The sequence below is a fragment of the Strix uralensis genome, chromosome 1, assembly GCF_047716275.1.
Source record: "Strix uralensis isolate ZFMK-TIS-50842 chromosome 1, bStrUra1, whole genome shotgun sequence".
In the NCBI taxonomy this organism is placed as follows: Eukaryota; Metazoa; Chordata; class Aves; order Strigiformes; family Strigidae; genus Strix; species Strix uralensis.
The window spans coordinates 53,875,535-53,899,038 of record NC_133972.1 but is presented as its reverse complement, the minus strand read 5'-3'; the positions used below and the strand labels follow the sequence as shown (position 1 = coordinate 53,899,038).

Genomic DNA, 23,504 nt, shown 5'->3' with positions numbered 1-23,504 from the left:
ATTTACAGTAACATTAACATTCATCAGGATTTGCTTTGATAATTAATTCTGTTTCAAAACCTGCAAGGAGTTAGACTGGATTACCTTTGGGAAGCCTTCCTTCTCTTTCCCATTTTGAATTTTTTACTCTTTTCAGCATAGCAATGCATGTTGTGTAAAGTTGTTAATCTGTACACATATTTGTGTGTCATAAATTTGGAAGTAAAATAAAAGTGGGGTTTTTTGGTGATGCTTGTATGTATACACATACTCAGGAAAGAGAGTAGAGGATACTTTCACAAAACTTTTTCAGCAAGAATTATTTGTACTGAAAAAAGCAGAAACCCAACCTAGTTATAAATAATTAAAAGGATCAGTTTATAATGGAAATGCCAATTCTTAGTTTCACTTTAATAGCCAAGTCAACTGTTTCATTGTGTCTATGTGTAAAGTGAATATAAGTACAAGTAAATAGCTTTATGGAAGGTACATACACATGCCTCTCCCAGCATTTAGCCATTTTCTTGAAAAACAAAATAGAATCACTATCACATTGCACCCACTGAAGTGAAAAACCTTTAACATGTCATGTGTACACTGGAGGAGGAGGCAAAACAGTGTACGCTCCATATTGAAAGGTAAGTGAAATCACACTTTTTCATTTGCAGATGGAAAAGGTGCATAGTTTGATGGTATCTGGGAGTAAGGTCAAAGGAAACTAATGATATAGGTGGAGTATATGCTGACAAGAGATGGTTTTACAATGAGAGGAAGATGCAGAAAAAGTGGGAATAAAAAAATAAAGGAAAAAAGGAGGGAAGTGAAATTTTGTATTGGGGATGAAGAAAAGGAGAAAGTGTTGCAACAAGGGCAATGGAAGAACAGATGGAGAAAAGCTGCCCATAAACTCCATTAGGCAAAGCCCCACAGAGGATGGGCTTTGCAATGATTAGATTAATGCAATTAAGAGTGTTATGTAAGAGCCTTGCTATAGTCACTATTTGCACTATAATTCAGTTGTTTCTTGATTCCCTTTAAATCAAAGACTAATGTATTTGTTTTGTTTTTGAAATGGTGTATGCAAAAATTGCCGATAGGAACTCTGACCTGTTATGTTTTGTTATTATTGGTAGAAAACCTCAATAACTTCAACATTAATATTTGTTAAGTTTTAAAAGTGGTAAGTGGCAGTTACATGTGCTTGACTTGCTGATAAGATTGATTGTGTTACCGCCCAGGCTCTGGGTTAGTGCAGAAATGATGGCAGGATAACAAACCTCTCAAGCGTTTTCAGCATTTTTCTCAATGCTTAACAGCAATGACTTTTCAACAAAAAGCAGCATTGTGTATTAATACTATGGGAAAATTATAGCAGGAAAAAAAATTATAAGAAAAAGCATCATAGAAAATGAAATAGGAAAATGGAATGAAAGCAAAGGAACAGAGATGCATGAGATTGTGTGAGTAGGACTAACCCTCTACGTGCTGGGATGGTGAACGTGCAGTATACTTCATGTGGGGTGTGAGGGAGCTCTGTGGAATGCAGAGGGAAGTACAGTACAGGTGCCTGGCTACATGCAATCAGCTTTGGTGTGTCTGAGCTTGTGAGCCACTGCTGAATGACAGCTCCCAGAAACCCTCTTGACTGGTATTCCTCAATAATACTTATCAGCATTCCTGGCTTTAGGAGGTCACCTTAGCTTGGGCACAACTTTCTAGCCAGAGTTGGCTCTGTGAGTTCTCCTGTTGCTGCATCCTGGCTAATTAGGAGTGACGTGAGACTCAGTATAGGGAAGAATTCATTTATTTAATATCACCCAGTCTGTTAACTTGAATACAAGGACTACTTATGCTCTGACTGTAATATCATTGCCAACAAACATGGTAGTTCTTGCATTTGTAGCTTTAATTTGTAGATATAACAGTGATCACCTGCGGTTTTTTGAGGAAAAAAAAAGTAAATTTCTTTGAATAACAACCAAATAACTTACTCCTCTGCAGTTATTAAACTACTATAATCTCCAAGGCATTATATTCCTTCAGCATAATTTTGCTTTCACAGCTGCTTACTGTGTTTATTCTTATGTTATATATGTGTTGTCTCTGGTATGAAAATTACTGGTAACTTTATATTTTATACTAGTGTAGCCTGTAACTTCTGTTAACTTGTGCACTGCATGCATATGTGTTTGTGTATGTCCATACCCTGTGTGTATAGTTATATGTAAATACATATATGTTAGGTAACATATACAACAGAGCTGTTCAGAGATGTCTTTTCCATGAAAATACATTTGTTCTGTATATTTAATGCTAAATGTAAATACTTACTGTGGCAAAGCCAGCATCATATAGTTTTTCTAGGGCTTAAAACCCATTTTACTTTCAATTTTGATTTACCATATGTGATTGGCATTGTATGAGCAAGAGGAAATATTTAACTGCAGCCAAATGGTGTTCATTCAAACAAGATGTAACCTAGTTTATCCATAGATGAGTGTCTTGTGAAGATCATGTTCTGCCAACAAAAGAATTTAAACAGGCTAAAAGAATGAATGCTTTGTACCACTTGTATTTGAAGACCAAACATTTAGGATAAGTATATAGTAGGACTCTTTTGCTTGTTATAATTGCTGCACAATCTTAACTCTGCTTTTCTTCTCAGTATTTTTCTGTGTTCTTACTTGTAACTTGATTGCCTACCTGCAGGTAGTTATGAGTAAAAACAAAAATTTAAACCAGACGTAGTTAAATTAGCACATCAGCATCTTTGTTCAGAAGTCTGCTGTCCTTACAAATATTGACTTCCTGCTACCACACAGAAATTAAGGAAACCTGAAGCTCGATGGCATTTGAGTCAAGGTCACATGAGACAGAAGTGGAAATGGATCTCATAAACTCTTGCTCTGTCCTTCACTGCAAGACTGGCCTTCTTCATTTTCCAAATTATCTTGGCAGAGATACTGTTTATCTGATGATGTTATCAGAGTATTAAATTCACAGAATCACAGAATAATCTAGGTTGGAAAAGACTTTGAAGATGAAGATCATCTAGTCCAACCATTAACCTAACACTGACAGTCCCCAACTACACCATATCCCTCAGCGCTATGTCGACCCTACTCTTAAAACACCTCCAGGGATGGGGACTCCACCTCCTCCCCAGGCAGCCCATTCCAACGCCTAACAACCTGTTCTGTAAAGAAATGCTTCCTAATATCTAGTCTAAACCTTCCCTGGCACAACTTGAGGCCATTACCTCTTGTCCTATCACTTGTTACTCGGTTAAAGAGACTCATCCCCAGTTCTCTGCAACCTCCTTTCAGGTAGTTGTAGAGGGCGATGAGGTCTCCCCTCAGCTTCCTCTTCTCCAGACTAAACACCCCCAGTTCCCTCAGCCGCTCCTCGTACGACATGTGCTCCAGACCCTTCACCAGCTTCGTTGCCCTTCTCTGGACACGCTCGAGTAATTCAATGTCCTTTTTGTAGTAAGGGGCCCAAAACTGAACACAGGAATCGAGGTGCGGCCTCACCAGTGCCGAGTACAGGGGTAAGATCACTTCCCTGTCCCTGCTGGCCACGCTATTTCTGATGCAAGCCAGGATGCCATTGGCCTTCTTGGCCACCTGGGCACACTGCTGGCTCATGTTCAGCCGGCTGTCAATCAACACCTCCAGGTCCCTCTCTGACTCGCAGGTCTCCAGCCACTCCTCCCCAGATTTAAAATTAGATTATCTTAGATTTCCTGTAGCACAAACATATATGTATCATTTGATCTACAAAACTATAGGATAAAACCCTGCAAAACAGTATAAATGTCAATCACTATGTGGGGCTGTTCATCACTAAAAAATCAGGAGTGTTTAACATATTCACTGTAATGCAGATAGTTGTACATCACTCTTGCTTACTAGAGTGAAATAGAATTTAAGGGATAATGTAACTTGCTTGTGATAAGAAACTAGAACAGAGCTGCTGGATCTCATTTTAGACTGAAAACCATTTAAGTAAGATTCTTTGATGGAAATATTGTTTAAAGAAGGTCAGCAAAAGCTAAAAATTTTGGTCTGGTGCTGGACTATTCCAAAGAGTTGAGGAAGTTCCTGGTGTGGCACTGGTTTTGAGCTTCATAAGTAATATAATTTAAGTGAGGCCCCCAAAACCAAATCTTAATATATTTTAGTTAAAATACATAAAAAAATACAGTGTATGTGATACTGCTTTGCATTGTTATAGTTTAGCATATCAGCTATGCTGAAATCTTTCTAAAATCAATAAACACACCTACTTCCTAAGCTTCCATTGCGCTTGTTTCATGTTTCTTGTTTTCCCCATTTATGTCTTGGTACTGCTTTGTTGTTGTTTCATAAGCCTGTTCCATGACTATTTTCTTTGTAACTCCGTCTCCCTCCTTACCACATTACATTTAATTGATCGTATTTCTTCTTTTCTCAGTGTTTTATTTGCTCCATGTTGCCTTATGTTGTGGGTTTTTTTTTTTTTAATTTTGTCACTTTCATTTTATTTTCCTACTTCCCATCAGATTTCCTCCTTCTTAGCCTCTGTCCTCTTTTAGTCTCTTATTTGTTCCTTCCAGGTAAGCACCTCTATTTCCTTTCTCACCCCACTTCAATTTAGTGAAACTATATTGGCCTGAGATCTACCCCAATTTTCCATGTCTGTAAACTCTGGAACTTTAAGCATGTATCTGCACATACCTGTTGCATGCGTACAACTGCTTCAGACACCCCGAACTGTATTAGTTAGTGGTGAATCACAATACTAATTTTCCTGGGAAATAACCTCTGGCTTTACTAGGAACAGGCAATAGCCCTGGTAAAATTCCTGATAGAGTTCAAATTGGGAGCTACATGTTGATGACTGTTTCATAGCTGCATTAAGCTACAAAGACCCACTGATTTCTGACTTCATTATAGACTGTTATCTTCAACCTTAGGAGTAGCCCAAAAAAGCCAAGAGCAGTATTAAGAAGGAAGATTTTTAACAAAACACAAAAAGTTCAGAACTCCTTCACTTCATCTCAGCATTAAACCTCAGCTTATAGACCTTTTGGCTTGTGCTCTCTGGGATCATCTGGCTCACTTGGGCATTCTAACATCTTTGATTTATGGATAAGACCATTCCCTTTCCTAGCAGGGGTAGCCCAGAAGCCTGGGTTCCCTTCAGGTCTTCTCAGTCCTGCTGCTGTAGCTCCACCATCTCCCACACTTGCAGGTCTCCTGTGAAGGTCTGCAGTGGTCAGGATTGAGTGAGTGCAGTACCTACAGACCTCTTTTTCTCCTGGTGCAGTCTTTCATGTTCATAAATGAGGACTTGTCTGTTTCAAATGATAAAATACTAAACAGAATACTTTAAAATGCACAGTCACTGTTTAAGTCAAAAAACTTTGTTGAATTCAGGAGACTTTTTAGATGTATTGATGTGAACTGTTTTTGAGCATTAGTGTGTCAGGGTCACCATTTGCCGGGGTCCTTACTTCTCCATGCGGGAACAGGAACGACACAACACCAATATGATGATCAGATCGTCCGTTTATTTCCCAATCCTGGTTACATTTATATTCTACTAAGTTCCGTACACGCGCTCATCTATCTTCTAATAGGCTACAGGTTATCTGAACGCGCTGTTCATGTGCCTCTACAAGCATTTGCATTGGTTAATTGCAATTAGTACATAAGGCCCAGAACTTGCCAAAAACTCCCCTGTCTCATACCCTGTTTTGCTCAGACTTTTGTGCTTTTGCTGACCACAGATGTTTCTCACTTATCTGCTATCTTGTGTGTTTTTGCCAGCCTTATTTTGCTGGCCTTGTCTTTGTCCTTGCATTCTTCTGCCTGCACTAACTTCCCTCCAGCGCGGCCCAGACTCCTACATTAGTGACTTGTTTCCAGGAGATACATTGTAGCCTATTGAAAGTCATGGAAATGGAAATATAGAAATACTTGTCATACATACCAGGAAGTATAAGAGGTCTTTCAGCACACAAGAGAGAGAAATAGTACCTGGAAGCCAGCCTGCCATCCTAGGTCCAGCTTTAGGGCATTTGTCACTTCAAGAACTGGGAGCTTTTAAGGTCAGGAGAGGCAAAAGGATCCAACACTTTCACTCTCAACTCACAAAACTGCCGGCACTCTTTTAAGGCACCAGATGTGGTCAACCAACCTTAGAGGGCTTTCCAGTCTAATAAAACTCTATAGTCACCTCAATGTAGAAATAAACTTTAAATAGGATTCAGAGAAGTCTTCCACATTAATATTTTTAAAAGTCCTCAAGAAAAAAGGTACCAAGAAATCATTCTGAAAAACGGTATTCTTCTCCTGGCAGAAAAGACTCTTGTATCCATTTCATGACATGCAATGGGAAAAGTTCTTCCATGTAGTCAGATCGGCAGGAGAGTTTTGACCTAGCCTTTTTTTGGTACATCAGTTAAGCATGAAAGACACTAAAATATCTTGAGTAATTTTTTCACGTTCTGTGGAAAGACATGCTTTGTGGAAACTCCTTGAAATATTTATATTTTGGGCATATTTATCCAGATTCCAAAGGAAATTTGAATGAGATGTAATTGTAAAATCTGTATGTAAATCTAGACCTTAGTATATCATATCTTTGTGAACAAAAATTCGTTATATTTATCTTGCTTTTCCATAAAAGCCAAAAGATGATTGTAAAAATTTATGTTTTCTACTATCAAGGAGGCAGAAATTCATTGACTTACTTATAGGTAAGCAGAAAGTCTTAAGTAGATCTATTATATTAGGATAGTGTTAGAGAAAAAAATTACAAGAGTATATAAACTTTTTCAGCATTTTTTAAGCTACAACTATAGACATTCAAAAAAAATACAACCAACCTCTCCAAAACCCAGCTCCAAGGGCAGTAGCAGCTGTTACTTAAGTGCAGAAAAAGATTGAGATCATGTTCATGGTAGTGATTCTTAGAAATTCTAGGTTAAGACTGATTAGATGGAATTAACAAACTTTGCATTTAATTCCAAAGAGATCTTCCATGACAACTGGGTAAGGTAATTTCTACCAAATAAATAGTGGAAGAATCTCATATAGGAAATTTAAAGTGCACATAATATTTCAATGTCTCTTTAGGTTCTTTTCTAACTGAGTGTAGTTAAACATGTAAGTTAAACTCGGTGCCGCTATGTTGGTATATGCCTCAATATAATAGGTGCTATCAAGAGGATTTTAGAGTAGCTTATATAGCTACATTTTTTCCTATTTATGAAGTATTAAACAATAATACTTTGTTTTTTTGGCTGTTCTAAGATGAGGAAGCGGTTGAGTGTGGTAGGTGCATTTTTCTTCTTCAATTTAACTTTTCTTTCTTATGCTATGTTTTCACTCCATTTAATGATTTCCTTTCCTATTTTTCCTTTGTGCTTCTCAGAGGAAATTGAAGGTACATGTACAAAAGTTTCCCTGCATAGCGCAATAATTTTATTTAGAGAACATGTGTTTAGAATTAAATTGAATATAGTCCAACGTTTCTAAGAGATGTTATACATATAATGCTTTTATATCGCCACCAATACATTGAAATAATTTTTTAAAGTAGATAAAAATACCAGAGTGTTCCTAGTTGCTTCATGTAAAGATCAGTAATTTGAACTGTTGTTTTAAACTGCTTTATCTCTCTTGAACTTCTGGAAGATATGTATAAGAAAGTAGTATCATAAAATAATATTAGCAAAACTTGGGTGGGCTGGGATGGAAAGAGATGGTTCTGACGTAATTACATGGCCATGAGAGGTCTTGCATTTCCAATTAATACTGATGAAGTATTTCTCTGAGATGGTAGAAAGTTCATCCATGTAGTATCATCTTTACCATTTTCCCTCTGAGTGTAGCCGGTTACTGTTATGCTTGCAGCATATGTTAAAGTAATAGCAGCTGATCTCTTGTATTATTTTTTTTTAACTTAAGAGGCCTTTGTTTATAAAGGCATTAGAAATTGTAGCTCATATTTTTGATCAAAGGGCCTCTGGCATGTAAAAATATACATTATAGCTATTTTATATCAAATGAGAGGATGTGTTTTTGATCAAAAACCTTTCTGTCTAATCCAGTGAGCCAAAACTTAAAGCTAAAGTCTGATAATGTATAATTTATGAAAAAAGCTTGATTTACATCAAATACGTTTTGCTTTCTTTTAAGCGGCATCATATTTTCTATTAACTGATAAAGTGTGAATAATCCAGTGTTAGAATTCTTTTTAGAACGTTTGCTGTCATCACAATTGTTGCTTGAAAAGGTAAAAAGATCAGTGTGCATGCTGCAAAATTCCAGAATATCTCCAGCTAAAATATAAAACAATAAATGTTGTTTTATGTTTTTAAGAAAATGGCTTATTGAAGGCTTTTTAATGCTATGCTTTGTACAGTTGTCATTTTTAAAGTAATTTCTTCTGTATTTTTTGCTGGGCTTCTAACTATTCTGCTTTATTTCTTGGCTCTTATTCTGTATGCTTTTACCCTTCGTCCAGAAGATGCTGAATGTGCTGGTCACAACAGTGGATCCTATCTAGGTGAGCAATTGCTTACAAAAGACAATTTCTTCCTTTCTTTCAGCTTCTTTTCCCTGGAACCACTGTGTCCACTTTGCTTTTGGGGGTAATCTGCATACAAATGTCTTTACTCTGCATGAGAAAAGCATGAAAAGGTTTTAAAAATGGCTCATTGGATTTGACATAAAGGGTTATGTAGTGTATGCCTTTATCTGGTTAAACATAAGCTACTAAAATACTGGTTTGATGTTTAAGTAAAAATAAAAAATATACTTAAATTCGGGAAAAATATTGACTTTTAAAGTATATTAAGCAATGTGTTAAATGAAACAAAAAGGTTACTGTATTGTGAAGTCTGTGTAAGTCTTTAAAGACACACTTTCAAGGTTTTATCCAAGTTTTGCATACACTTCCTTTGTCCATGTCTATCTAAAAATTTTGGGGGGATTCAGTGAGAGTACAGAGCAAATTTGCAGGCACTGGTTCTTTTTCCACATTACAAAAATAAAATAAGTCATAATAACTCAACAGTTTAAATTTAGCTTTAAAGCTAGTCTGAGCTTAATGTATCATTGCGGGGAGCAGGGAAGAGGAGGGGAAGGAGCTCTTTGGCTTCAGCTTCAAGATTCCAAATTTCAAACAAAAGTAACATTTAAAAAAGGTGAATGTTCCATGATATGTTTCAACTTTTTAATTTGTGACATTTTAAAAGCTATGTAAAAATATTTTAGTTGAAACTATCCAGAATTCCTGCCAGCTGAAGGCTGGCTGGAGTGGATTTTGTGGCAACCAGCCCTTTTCCCAAGGCTTTCATCCTCCTACTACAAGAGGAATGGGAAGAAACTTGTCAAAGTGCTTTAGTACATCCAAGCCACTAGGCTCACTGAAACACCCTAGACCAGTACTGTAAAATAGAACTGGTTTTCACCTTGCACTATACTGTTTTTCAATGTGGTATATAAACTACATCAAGAATACACGAACTATATAATTGAAAGAACTTTGACCTCTTTCCAAAATATTAGCATGGTAAAATTTCATCATGTATTTGTGGAACTAGTGGTCATCTGATCATGCTGAAAATAAACTTACCTTTGTTATTTAATCAACTAAATTAATGTTGACTTGTAATTGTATTGAGAGATTGAAGTATGCTTGGAAAATTATACTTTAGATGTGATTCCAGATGAACTGCATTTTACTTATCAAATCATCTCTTTGAAACAGAAAAGACATTCCCCACCCCCCCATCCTGTTTTTCTGTCTGCAAATACAGGTTGCATGAATTCTCAAGATGAGACTACCATGGTTTTGCAATCAGATCTTAGTGGGCTGCTGCTTTATTTAAGAATGAAAGTGGCAAAACAGAATCCACCTTTTCTCGGTGCTGTAGCCCTTTCAGTGAAACATTTTGGTCTACAGTTACCAAAAAGGCTTGGTCATCTAGGAAGGAGATGTCTTGAGGAAGAAGCTACTGTTGTCCCAGATGCAAAGAATAAATATCAAGATAGGGTGTAGTTTAGTTAGGCAAAAGTTTACAAAAATTATTGGAGAACTACTGTACGGTTCAGGCAATTGTTTATCTCTTGAGAGTTTCCATGCAGTGGAGTGCTGACATCGGTCCAGAGATGGTACCTTCAGTCTTCTTATGCTGGGTCTGTGCTGTTGGAAATGAGGTGTTGGAGAGCAGAGCCAGAACAACAGAGAAAAAAAGACTTGTCTAAGGTTGGGACCAGTTTTAGGGTAAAGACACAAGTATATTTACTGGTTGTGAATAATTAGCTATTTTGTTTAGAAATTAGAGGTTCCTTGGAGCTTTTCACTAAGAATCGTTCATTAAAAATGATCCTATCTTAAGACCAAGCAAGTGGGTGTTTGAAAGTTGATGTTATTCTTTTGCATATGGTAACAGGACCCAGTGATTTGTAATTCAAACTGTCTCATTCACTCCAGTGTCTCCTTGTTTCACAAACCACTAGAAGCCCAATCCCATTCAGACGCATTTAGGTTTGTTTTTCTCCTAAATTATTTTTCAGTTGTATTTTCTCACGGAACAAACTTCTGTGGAATAACTTTCTGGGCTGGACAAAGGCCACTTCCTAAAGTGTAATAGTTTGAACAGAATTTGCTGACCAGGTGCAGGGAGAACACAAAACCCTTACCTATGTGCTGTGCAAGGTATAAAGCTTGGATAGTCTATAAGGTAAAGGAGTCCTAGGCAGACACTTTATAAACCCTCTGTTAGGGACATATCTGTTAGATACCATATCTAACTGCTGCAGTATACCTTCCTGATTAGGAGGGTCTCTACCACTGGTCTGAGTATACATTCCTTCAATCCCAAGAGTAGTGAAGTCCTCAAAGATATTTTTTTCTCTGCCTGTTGCTTTTTGGGTGAGTGTCTGATTTTTTAAAACAGCTTATTCTGAATGTCAACCTGTGTTTTGTAGTACTGTTTTTTGAAGTGAATCCTGAACATCTTCATTTTTCTGAATGTGCGTGTTCTTGAAAGATGATAGACATTTATAGCACTCCTTGATTACTAAGTAACTAAGAATTTCTAGGTAAGTCTCTATTATAACTTAAAGTCTTGATTAAACGTACTACACTGAAAATAAAACCTAAAGCATTGTCACTGAAGGGCTTGGATCACACCAACAAGTTCAGGATGTTTTAGTGACATCCGAGTAACTGTCTATATATTGTAACCTGTTACAAGAGCAAGGTAGTCTGAATTAGATTAACCACTGATGAAGGAGTTGGCTTGTATTACTTTGTATATATTCACACATACGGACAGTTAGTATAAGGTAAGTTGAAGTATGGTAAATTGTTCATATGTCTAAATTCCAGAAAAAGTTTTCAAAGTAAGGATACAGCGATTGCTTCCTAAAACCAAAACTACTAAGTCATCTTTCATGCTGCTTTTGATAGTATGTAATCCAATCAAGTGAACTACAACAATTCTAATATCAATTAATGGATTTTCAGTCAATTTTATGGCTCATTATTGGTTTAGGGCTCTGTATTTGTGGGCATATCTCCCTGTGAACCAGCATGTTCTGTGAACATCTGACCCTGTCTGAAAGGATATGAACTTTAGACACACATGAGGTGGTCATGAAGAGCAACAGAAGAGGCAGCTTTCAGAAAACAGAATGTCTGTACCATTTGGGGTCAGATATTTTATGCCCAAGGTTATGCTGCTATTAATTTGAACCCTCCCCTCTAAAGTGACTCAGATAAATTTAATGATTTTTCACCAAATTCTAATATTTAAGTCACAGTATAGTATTGTATGTTTCTGCAGTAATTTCCTGAGGAATTGCTGGGGAGAACATTAGGATTTTGCCTTTGCCAAGCTTAAATTCTAGTTACATTACTTGAACCTTTATGAACATACAGTAAATGTAGATGGATATCATCTGTTTACTATTCTCAATTTTGTCTTAAAAATCCAGACATAATCTAAATTTTTATTAACCCCGTCTAAATGTGCAAGCTGGGAATCAGTCCAGAAGCAAGCAGAGTAAGACGTCTGCTCGTGTTTGTGCAGTTCTTGTGTAACAATAGAAATACGCAGTATACGAGGCAGTATAAAAAAATCGCAATATTTGGGGGGAAAAAAATCCAGAAATATCTAGTAAAAATACTGTGTTCTTACAAACCTAGATGATGACCATGGTACCAAACTTACTTTTGTCAGTAATTTGAGTACAAAAAGTACTTGTAAATGCATTTACAGTTAAACAGCATTTGTTCACTCTAAAGTGTGTAAGGTTAGACTAAATTCAGTGAAGAATATACATAATTTAAACACTTAAGCACTTGTTTTAATGAATGAAAATGAGCAAAAGCATGTGTAAGTGCTTTATACAGCATTGTGGAGCCTCACTGGTGAATTTATGAAGCGTAGGTGAATTTAAATTATAATATTTCCTGTTAGTGTAATTTCTCTGAATTTGAGAAATTAACTTTCTACTTTCATGAATATATTTGGGGTTAAATTCACACAACATAGTCGCAATCTTTTGTTCACTACTTCTTTAGAATGATATAATTAAATCTAAATAAGCACAGCTTTTTACATCAGCATTCTCTCAAAATCTTTTAAGGGAGACAGGTTCATGCATTGCCTGTTTTCAGTTTGGATTTCTGTGTGAGGTCCAAATGGATTTCTCTATGTAAATGTAAGGATGTTGTTTTGAGATAATCAAATGTATATTGCTAGTGGTTTAAAGAATAATCACACTTTTCTGCTAGGGTGGGTTTTTTTTTTTTCGTTCTTAGAGATGTAAGTAGTTTTTCTTGGATGTTGTTGGGCCTTTATTAAGTTTATTAGTAGTGGCTTCTGATTTTTATTTCATGTTGAGAAGTGTTATAAGGTTTGGAGACATCTGTAGTTTGAGAACATTTGTTCTTCATATTTTCTTCCCAGAGGCTGTTCTTATTTCACCAAATCTGTTACATTCCATCAGTAGTTTATGGGTTTGCATGTTCAGTAAGCTTCTAGTCATGTAGCTGAACCCAGTGAGCTTGTGCAAGCTTCTCAATGTTCAGAATTTTATATTGCTTTAGTGACAGAATTTTCCCATTTTATTTTATAGTCTGCATACTTGGCAACTAAGGTTAATCTCTGCTGATATCCATATTCCACAGACAGTGTAGCCTGCAGTTCCTTTCATATTCATCAAGGTTTATATTATCAAATGTTATGGGCAAGCAGTGCTTTTTCCCTTTGTTCTTTCTAGGAATTTACTTTTAAGCTTAATAATTTTATAGAAAATTTATTTTTCTATTGCATATCAGTATTGCTTTTGTTTTTCCTTAGTGATTTTCACTATATTTTTAATAATGCTCTATTGTTAATTTAAATATATGAAGTTTGTTTTTAATCTTTCCTAACCTGTAAATTATGCAAGCATTAGCAGATTATTTTTTGCTTGTTCATAAAAGTTTTTATTTCTTGCAAGTATGATGTTGTTTCAGTTCAGCTTAATCTTTTTGCACACCATAGCTGCCCAACTTATAATGTAATTATAAATGCAGAGTTCAATAGAAAATATTTATTAATGGTTCTTTACTGTGACTTTCAGAAGCTTTATAAAGTTAAGCTGCATACGTGAAGACATAGAATGGCAGATGTGAGAGAGGAAGAATTGTGTTTCCAGGAATGTAGTAGCAGTATCATAAAAACGTTGGATGTATTTGAAACACTCTCATCCTTCCTCTCTGAACTGCATGTTTTCCTTGGTTTTGAAAGCTGCTTAAAGCAAGCTTGCTTGAGTTTCTCTATAGGGATATTCAGATGGGCTTTGAGGAACACTTAGAACAACTTTCAAATTGACAGTAGTCTTAAAATGGCAAAGCGATCACAGACTTTTAATTTTTTAAACATTCAGTAGTTTTACAGCGTGTCTTCACCAGCCCAGTGTGAAGAAATCAGCCATACTGGAAATCTGCTTCACTATCTCTGGCTCATGTGTTTGTTCTGTTTAATTAATATAACAGCTTTTCTGTAACATCTAAGTCCTAGTTGAACTTGTTGAACCCTCTTAATATACAGGATAATATTACTATTTTCATTTTAACAGTGAGTTTTAGTCACAGAAATACTGCATTTTAATCAAGGAAACCCATGTTAGCAGTGGGACCATATCATCTGAGTCTTTGGGATGCTTTATATGCAGCCTGTAAAAGTGACAAGGGACAAATCAGCCTGGAGACGGCACTGAAAGATTTTCTCCTTTTTGATTAAAAAGAAATCTCTCTTTTTTTTTCCTCTTTTAAGAGAAGAAGGAATGAAAATTCCTAAGTAACTCACCACCTGGTAGTTTGGTAATGAAATTTGAATAAAGTGGATGGAGAAAAGAGGAACAAGTTACAATTGGTCTTATTAAAACCTAACAGCAGGATTGAATTGATGTGAAGGTTTTGCAGAAAGAATATTTTTCCTAAAGATTCTGCAGTTTGACATGTAAGCTGAGGTTAAGAAGCTGTAGGTAATGGTGCTCTGAGACAACTACTCAGAGGCACAGAGCTCTTAGCATTTGTAGGGTCGACACCAAACTGGAATGAAGATGATTGGTTTAGCTTCATTTGATATCTCTACCCTTTTTACGTTTTCTAGATCCGTGGATTCTGGTTTTTGTGGAAAAGCTCTTTATCCTGTAGACCGTTTAGTAGCAAATGGTGAAGAATTATTATTTCTTTTCCTTTTTTTCCTTTTTTTTTAATCATAAAATGATTATACAGAAAAAAAATCAAAACCATTTTCAGCTTGCTTTTAGGGCAACTGATTTTTTTCTTTTTTTAATCTAGCGCCTTTTAGATGAGGCCTCAGGAAACTTGTAACTCACTTCATGTGTTTATATTGCTAATGTTACTTTTAACCTTTCTTTATGTAACTGTCTATACAGTTAGGTGTAGTTATGTAGCAAAAAACCATCCTTGTGTCATGTCAGACTTCACCCTAGGGCAGACAAGATCTCCCAGGCCCTCTCTCAGGTGTGTAAGCTAACAGCTGTCAGCACTCCAACAGGGCTTTTCTGACTGCAGTCACTTCAGTGTTAGTGTTGTTCTTTAAGTAATAAAAGAACATAACTCTCAGCTGATTTCATTATGTTTTCATATCTCATATTTTGGTCCCTTTTGTATCCCACCACATGTCCTTTCAGTCTAGACAATACTGTAACTCTTAAAAATGTCGTCAGCCTTTTACTGTGGATGCTAGCTCTTCTCCTTTTTCAGCAATTTTCATTTTACTTATTCAGATTTTGAATATGAATGGGTCAACTTAACTGTATTCTCAGAGAAATTTTTCTTCCCTTTTTGTGGTTAACATCCTCTGTGATGCAGGTTCTGCAAAGATTTATCATAGAATCATAGAATACCAGTTTGGAAGGGACCTCAAGGATCATCTGGTCCAACCTTTCATGGCAAAAGCACAGTCTAGACAAGATGACCCGGCACCCTGTCCAGCTGAATCTTAAAAGCATCCAGTGTTGGGGAATCCACCACTTCCCTGGGGAGATTATTCCAGGGGCTGATTGTTCTCATTGTGAAAAATTTTCCTCTTGTGTCCAATCAGAATCTCCCCAGGAGTAACTTGCACCCATTACCCCTTGTCTTTTCCATGTGATTCCCTATAAAAGGGGAGTCTCCATCTTCTTTGTAGCCACCCTTTAAATACTGGAACGTGGTGAAAAGGTCTCCCCTAAGCCTCCTCAAGAGTGAACAAACCCAATTCTCAGCCTTTCCTATGGCAGGCTTCCCAGTCCCAGTTATGCTAAGTGAAACTGTGTGTGCAAAATGCTAAGCCTGTAACTAAGCCTTGTAGGATTTTGCTTCAGATCTGGTTCTAAATATTTGCAGAACTGAGTCTTGAATTTGCCAGATACTACCTTTGAAGAAAAAATTGTAATATAATTACTTTTCAAATACCTAAACATAAGTGCTATTACAAGTTTATGAAAACATATTGCTAAAAAATCTGGGGTCACCAAAAGTTTACACGTGTTTACTGTCCTATGAAACGTTCTGGGCAAAAAAAAAAAGGTGTTGGGATTTTTCCATTATTTAAAGTGTAGTTTGTGTTTTACTTTATTACCCCCAAATAATGAAATCAGCTTTGCAATCCTTCTTTTCAGTCTTTCCTGTAGTTCCTTCTAGAACAAAAGTGGTGTCACAGATGTACCAGTAAAATGTAATATAATGCAATTTAAAGGATTTATTTGAAAAACTGTAAGGTAATTATTAACAGAGGAGTAAATTAGTTTTTAACATAGAGTGTAGAAGGTTTTTTGTGCCATTCTGCTTGAAAATGCCTATGATTATCTCCTTTGAGAGTACTTAAAAGCTATGTGAAATTTCCAGTCTTCTAGATAGACAGTGTAGATGACACACTGTTGATGCAATTGTAAATGCAAATTTAATAGGAATATTACCTTTTATTTTCATGCTAACATATCCACAATATGGGTACTGTATTGTCTAAGATGTTTCATAGTGTTTTGGAATTTAATGAACAGTGTTTATTTTTACTTTTAAACATCTTTGGGAAAGGTTTTGTGCACTTTTTTTATACTATCAGCGTGGAGCTAAGCACCAAAAAATTGTTCAAAGAGTTAATTCTCGTTAACCCTTTCAACCACCAGATGTGTTTCTACCATACGTTGTATTTGATATCTGTGTGCCGTGATGTTTTAAATAGAAATGCATTAAGCGTGGTATGAGAGTCCAGATTGCATAAATTTCCTTGTGTTTATATACTCATGTATAAGATACTCAAATTATCTAAATATGTTAACAACTTATTGTAATTGTAATTTACAGCTTGTTGTTGTAACTGTTATGATTTTGTTGGTAATCTTAACTTTGCAGTTTAAATAGGCACCTGATATACTTAAAAACTGTGGGAAAATATTGTTCTAATGACCTGGCTTATTAAACATAGAAGACATTTTTTTATTCCATGCAACAATCCTCGAATGTTTGGAAGAGACTGTTTTCAAATGTTTTGAGAAGACTTATTTTCTTACTTTGAAAAAATCCTGTTCTTATTGCAGCTGGTTTTAGAAGAAGCTTTCGCCTTAGCAGAAAAGATAAAAAAACAAACAAATCTATGTATGAGTGCAAGAAGAGTGATCAGTATGATACAGCAGATATCCCAACATATGAAGAAGTTGCAAAATATAGACGACAACCTAATGACAAATACAGGCTTGTAGTTTTGGTTGGTAAGTTATTTTCTTTATTTTTGACCTGGTAAAACAGAGGACTGCTGATTAGCACAATGCTTACTACTAAATCATTTAGACTGGAAGGGATCTCAGGAGGTTACCTGGTCCAGCCTCTGACTTAAGACTGAATTCAGAGCAGGTTGCTGATGACAACAACTTCAAGAACCTGTCTTCCCACCATGTCTTCTCTTGTCTTCCTACCTCACACCTCAGTAAAGAGGTGTCCTCCATCTTTTCAAGGGGTATCAGAAGGGTGCCGGTGGGTGTCCCTGAAGATATCTCTTGTCCAAGCTAGACAAGTCCAATTCCCTCAGAGTCTCCTCACAGGTCATGTGCTTCAGCTCCTGACCATCCTGGAGGCCCTCCCCTGGCTTTGCTCCAGTTCATCAACATCTTTGTTGTAGTGCAGGGCCCATTGTGGACAAGGTATTCCTCACAGGGTCTAACAAGTGCTGAGTAAAGGGAAAGAATTTTGCTGATACAGCCCAGTCTTCTGTTAGCCTGTACTGCTGTGGGACTTAGTATATCCCAGATGCAGGACTTTACATTTGTCCTCATCAAACTTCACAAAGTTCTGCCAGGCCAAGCCTGTAGCATATTAAGGTTCCTCTGAATGGAAGCCCTGCCCTTGAGCAAGTCACTTGCATCACCCAATCTGGCACCTGAAAACTTGATAAGGGCCCATTCTGTGTCCTCCACGTGTGAAACAGAGTATGTCCCAGGGTAGACACCTGAGGATCTCCACTTGTAATGAATCACCCAGTAGAGTACAGACAAATAACCTCTTCCCTTTGAACATGATCATCCATCCAGTTTTTCACCTATCTAGTAATCCACATATCTAGACAGGATGTCCCAGCTTGTATCTAAGGATGCTTTAGGAGATCATCTTTAAAGCCTTGTTAAACCAAAGGGAGATGACAGCAAAATATAGCTACCACGGTTACTAGTCTGAACCTGGCAATCAAGCTGGACTAAAACTCAAAAGAATTAGGTCAGTGTTCTGCTCTTAGAGATCAATCAATATATCTATGTGGAAAAAAGAAGAAAAAAAGAACAGAATAAATACCTGTGGTCAGCAAAGACAGAATATATAAGTGGAAAGAAACACAAGCATCTACTGTGTTAAAGTAAGTAAATAGACAAATAGAGAGAAAGGTGGATGAGAAGTGGACTTCTGTAGGCCAAGAACAGATTTAAGCATAGCTGCAGAAGACTCAAGATGTCATCCTGGTCAGCTTTCTGTTTTTCTATAATCTGTCACTGTGATGGCTTCCTCACAGCATTTATTACTAATCAAAATGATTGCTTCAGTCTCCTAAAAAAAGAGATTTTTTCAAAGGGAACCATTGGAGTACCAATGAGTAATGAATAACCGTTCCTACCAATGAGTAGGAACGGTTATTCATTGACTCATCACTTATTGTTTCTTTTGCAGTAGCACATAGGCTGATGCTTCATTAGTAAAGTTTCCTCCATTCTGAGAGCAGCAGAGCGGAGAAATATGATGCTCTATCAAGGACTGTTACGAACTGTTGAGTAGCTGTATTTTTATATCGCTCATATCCAGGGGAACATTAAATTTAGTTTTTAATAAACAGTTTTGTCACTCTCCAGCACTAGAATTCAGCCACCTACTAGTGTGATCACTGTGAGATTGTGGGCTATATACAACAAGTAATAACATGGTTGAGTTGATTTTACAGTTACATCAACAGAGTGCAGTGCAAAAGTGTGATCAGTAGACTTTTTATAACAAATTGCATATGTCTGATCTAAGGAATACCTAGAGATTTAATTTGATTTTTGTTGTAATAAATCAAATGAAGAAAGTGTGCTTTTTCAGTAACAAAAGCAGTTCAGAAATTTATTGCAGACTTCAGTAATTCTAATGTTTTTCTCTGGATATTAAGAGCAGCTTAAGTCTGGCCAATACTATAAAAATGTCTTGGGCAAAATGTGGAAAAACTAGCAGAGCTAAGCAAGCAGGTATAGTAGAAGTGAACACATTTAAAAAGCTTTTTGTCTGCCAGTAGCAGCATTCAATATAATCCGTCAAATATAATTTGGATATTAGTACCAGGGAACAAAGGGACAGATAATTAATTTATAGCTGTAATTGGTGGGGGCACTAAATGTCTCTTCTGTTATACTAGGCCTAAATATATAATTTACTATTGGAAGGTTTCTTTAGGCTTTGGTTTGCTGTTTTTTAGGGGGAGTTTGACAACTTTGAAATGGAAATTTCTTTTGGCTTCATTTTAAATTGGTCTAGTCTAATTTACGGAATGCAAATTGCACACACAGTAATTTTTAGCACCCTGTAGTGTGATATATGCTAGTCTCAGGTTCAACTAGATGTATTAGTTTGTCGAGATTTTACCTTGTCTGCAAATGTAGGTTCATGAATAAAGTCCTGCATATCCTTGGGGCTAAAATAACAGATCATCTGAAGCAGTAAAGATACAGATGCTTCTGCTGTGCTTTTAGTTGTTATGAATGTGATGAGTCTGCTAAAGACAAAATTTATCCAATATCATGTCACCAGTTGTCTTCTGGTAACTTAACGTTCCTAGGCTGCCAACAGATCCTTGAAGTCTTCCCTCACAAATATTGCCTGCATCCTAAGCATGATACCTTTCAGCCCTGTCAGGCATAGGCAGAACATTTTAAAATGAAAAGTATTAGACACTAGAATTATGAGGAAAAATTCCTGCTCACAAAGGCTTCTACTTCAGTCATTGTGAGGGCCAGACTAGCACAGATTTTATTTCCTAAGAGTCAAATGGATGTGCCATATACTATAACTTTACACAGCATAGTATCAGCTAAGTCAGAGCTCTCTGAAGGGGCAGTGCTAGAATAAAGCAAGGTCAGCAGTAACAAACCGTGAGCGCATCCCCCAGAATGCATGCAGTTATGTGCATGCAGTGTTATTACCAGAGGCATGCAACACCTTTCAAGTGCTGTGGTCACCTGTGGTGATGCATCTGTCCTAAGTGGCAGTGGTGGAAGCAAAGACCAGAGGTGTGTAACCACAAAGCAGCAGTTATTATTGGTGTGTGACACAATTAAAGTCTCTCTGTCTCTGAATTAGGCTGTCAGTACTCCCCACAGTGGTGCCCTTCTGGTCACCACTGCAAAGAAAAGGAATCTGAGACTGGAAAAGTTCTCTATTGTTATATTACTTACATTTTTAAAAAATCCATCAGTTTTGGTTTTATCATGAAGGGAGCTATGTGGAGGTCACGTCTGTCTCAGAGCAGAGGAGGATAAAATGGAAGTAGCTCCTAGCTTTCTACCTCTGCTGACTTGCCTTTGATGTATTCAATAGTGGCTTGCAGAGACTTAATAGATCTACAGCAGTAATGCAGGAAAATGGCCTACCATGGCCATACTACTTCAATTAAACTATCTGGACAATGAAGAAAGAGACGTAGAATTGCTATCCTCATTAAACCTTCCTGGTTGAAGGCATGGCTGGGTCAGCGTGGTTCAGTAATGAATACATAAGATGTAATATATTGCCTGGCCTTGCCCATGAGAACACCAGTATGAACTCACTGATCCTGCTTCAATGAACAGCAAATCTCAAAGTACACTCTCACTGCTAGTTATAATTTTCTGTAACACAAAAAAATGAGGTTCTACTTTCCTATTGCATATCTCATTGAGCTACAGTTGGACATGCATGCGCAATCATTGCATTATAGTGATTAATTGTACTAGTAATAGAGCCATGGAACCTCTGTCAGGGCATGTTTTCTACAGGGTCTTTATGATCCCAGCAGGGATGTTGTCACCTAACTCCCAAAATCTTTTCTGAAAGACCACTTTCTATTTTTTTTTTTTTTTTTTTTCTCCAAATAGGCTTCTAGGAGCTCAGTATGTATCTGTGGGTGAAGAACGGCTGGTTGGGTCCTGAGACCTGAACTTACATCAAACTTTTCAGTTTTCTTCAGACATGTCTGACTGGTACAAAATGTAATGCAAGTTTTAGTGACTGGTGGTTTAATTCTGCAAGTGTCCTTCAGTAAAATGACATAGGCACTACAGGCCATTTGTGCAGGATTTGACCATTACTTAGCTTACCTCACTCAACATACAACAGCAAGAAACATAAACATTCTTTTAAAAATAAAGTATCTCTAAATCAGTTGCCATAACTCTAAATGTTGCTGCCTGGGGTGATTTAGAGTAGACCAAAACTATGCTACAGTCATGGATCCCACATGCCTGGCATTTTACTATAAGAATCTGGATTGTCCTTCTCAATCCTGATGCTTTATTCTCTTCTTAAGTTCAAATTGTGTTCAGATTCATAATTATTAGAAACTGGCATCTTTCTCTGCTGCATCAAAATGAAAAGAATATTCAGAATAGAAGTGTACATTACACTTGGGAGATGTAAAAATCAGCATCATGGATGGCATTGCTAATTAGGAATCAGCCTTCAGTGTCTATATGCTACAGTTACGAGAGTTCTGTGAAGACAGCACTGAAAAAGAAGAATCTACACCTTTCAGTGGTTAAACTTTAAGATGATTTTTGAATGGTAATCTGGAAGGGGAGACACGGTAGTGAGGTTGTGGTCTGGAAACGGATTTGATCTAAGTTTCCAAAGCATCTGTCACAGGAAGCAAAGCCTGGATTCTTTATGTATAAATAGAGCTAAAAGCAGATTGTTGATTTGACAGCATGTAGACTGAGGAAATAATATTTGTGTAGATTTGATGGCAAAGATTTTTGGCTTGAAAGGAATACAATTATTTTTTAATTCTGAATTTCTTCTATTCTGAATATTGTTTCATTCTACTTTGCTAGGATATATTGAGAATTTTAATTACTTTTCCTATACAAATCTGCATTTGCCTTGAATAGCTAAAGTATTAAAAAAGGAAAAATGTTTTTTAAAAAAAAACAAGACCAAAAGTAATGCCATTATCTACATAACACATTGCTTTCCTCTGCAGGCATGCACCAGTAGAGGCTGCTGTACACCATATTAAATAAACATTTATACATACTGATAGATTAATTTACAGGCAGGTCAGAGATGGGACTTGAAATGTAGTTGTGTGTTTAACTTACATAAACTATAAAAATTATAAATGCAGACACTCTTTAAGATTTTACAGAGATACCATAGTCTGGGGGTAGCAGCAAAGTAGCAAGCATTTGCTTTTCATCATTATGTGTTTCTAACTTCAGACAGGGTAGATAGTGATTTTTACAAATAGGCACCTGAAGGTGCTGAAGCATCAATCTTTGCTTTTTGACTCTCACTGGTAATTAACCAATATGTCACTAATTCATTCAAATGTTTATTAGGTTTTGTATTTCTAATGTCTAAAATGTCTCTGTTAAGAAGCACTCTATGCATAAATGTGTCCCTTTTACTAGAAGAGCAAGAATTTTCCCTAAAACCACATGTATTTCCTTGTATTATTTGGGATATGGTTCCAATGACTCACTCTCCTCTATGTTCTGCTGTTGACCTGGCTCTGCAGAAACGAAGCCTCTGTCAGAAACACATGAGCATGCAGAGCTGAGCTCCCTTCACACACACAGCACCATGGCCCCACCATAAAAGGGGCCAGGCAGGCTGGAGCATGAAGGCTTCTGGTGGCAAGCAGCGATTGCCCATGGAGCCTTTGAGACCTTGCAGGACAGTGTGCCCCCACTGAGACCTAAAGCACCATGGGCAAATGGCTAAGAGTTAGGGACAATCTGAAAGCCAAGAGGAACGTCTGTTCCGTAGCTTCTAGGGCAGCAGTACACAGGTGGAGCTGGAGGAGACGGGTCAAAAAATTCCATGCAGTCTTTGTTTCTTCCTGCCATCTTTTTTCCAAGAGTGGTCTCTCTTTGGCAGCCATGTGAAGAAAGAAACATTTGCTTTGGACCAGTTCAGACAGCAGGCAGGAGACGAACATAGTTTAAAAGAAAATCAACAACAAAGAAACCCAAACATCCCAAATGGGTTGTGATGTGTGGGGAGTGCTGCCCTTCCTTCCTGTCCCCGTGAGATGCCACCCTCACGCAGTCAAAAGGTGGATGGTGACAGCTACAGCCAGACAGAGGCCAGGCATAATTCCTGTCTGCAGCCAGGGCTGGAAGGAGCAGCACTCCCAGGGCCTGGGGAGAAGGTGGGAGCAGTGCTCCTCAGGGGAGTCTGGTGCAGACAAGGGATGCAGCAGCTGGAATGAGTGAGGAGAAGGCCATGCTGACACAGGGAGTGCAGAGACT

The 23,504-nt window shown here is 37.2% G+C and overlaps 1 protein-coding gene across 4 annotated transcripts in view; it reads left to right on the top strand.

Moving 5' to 3' along the window:
• MPP7 (MAGUK p55 scaffold protein 7) overlaps positions 1 to 23,504 on the top strand; it is a 160,009-nt gene that overhangs the window by 126,060 nt on the left and 10,445 nt on the right. For all 4 annotated transcript variants that reach the window (XR_012628747.1, XM_074866807.1, XM_074866785.1 and 1 more), the window contains one exon: positions 17,085 to 17,255. Coding sequence is in view for 3 of the 4 variants with exons in the window: in XM_074866807.1 (XP_074722908.1) it covers positions 17,085 to 17,255 (171 nt within the window). In the remaining variant the exon portion in view is untranslated. The remainder of the gene's footprint in view (positions 1 to 17,084; positions 17,256 to 23,504) is intronic.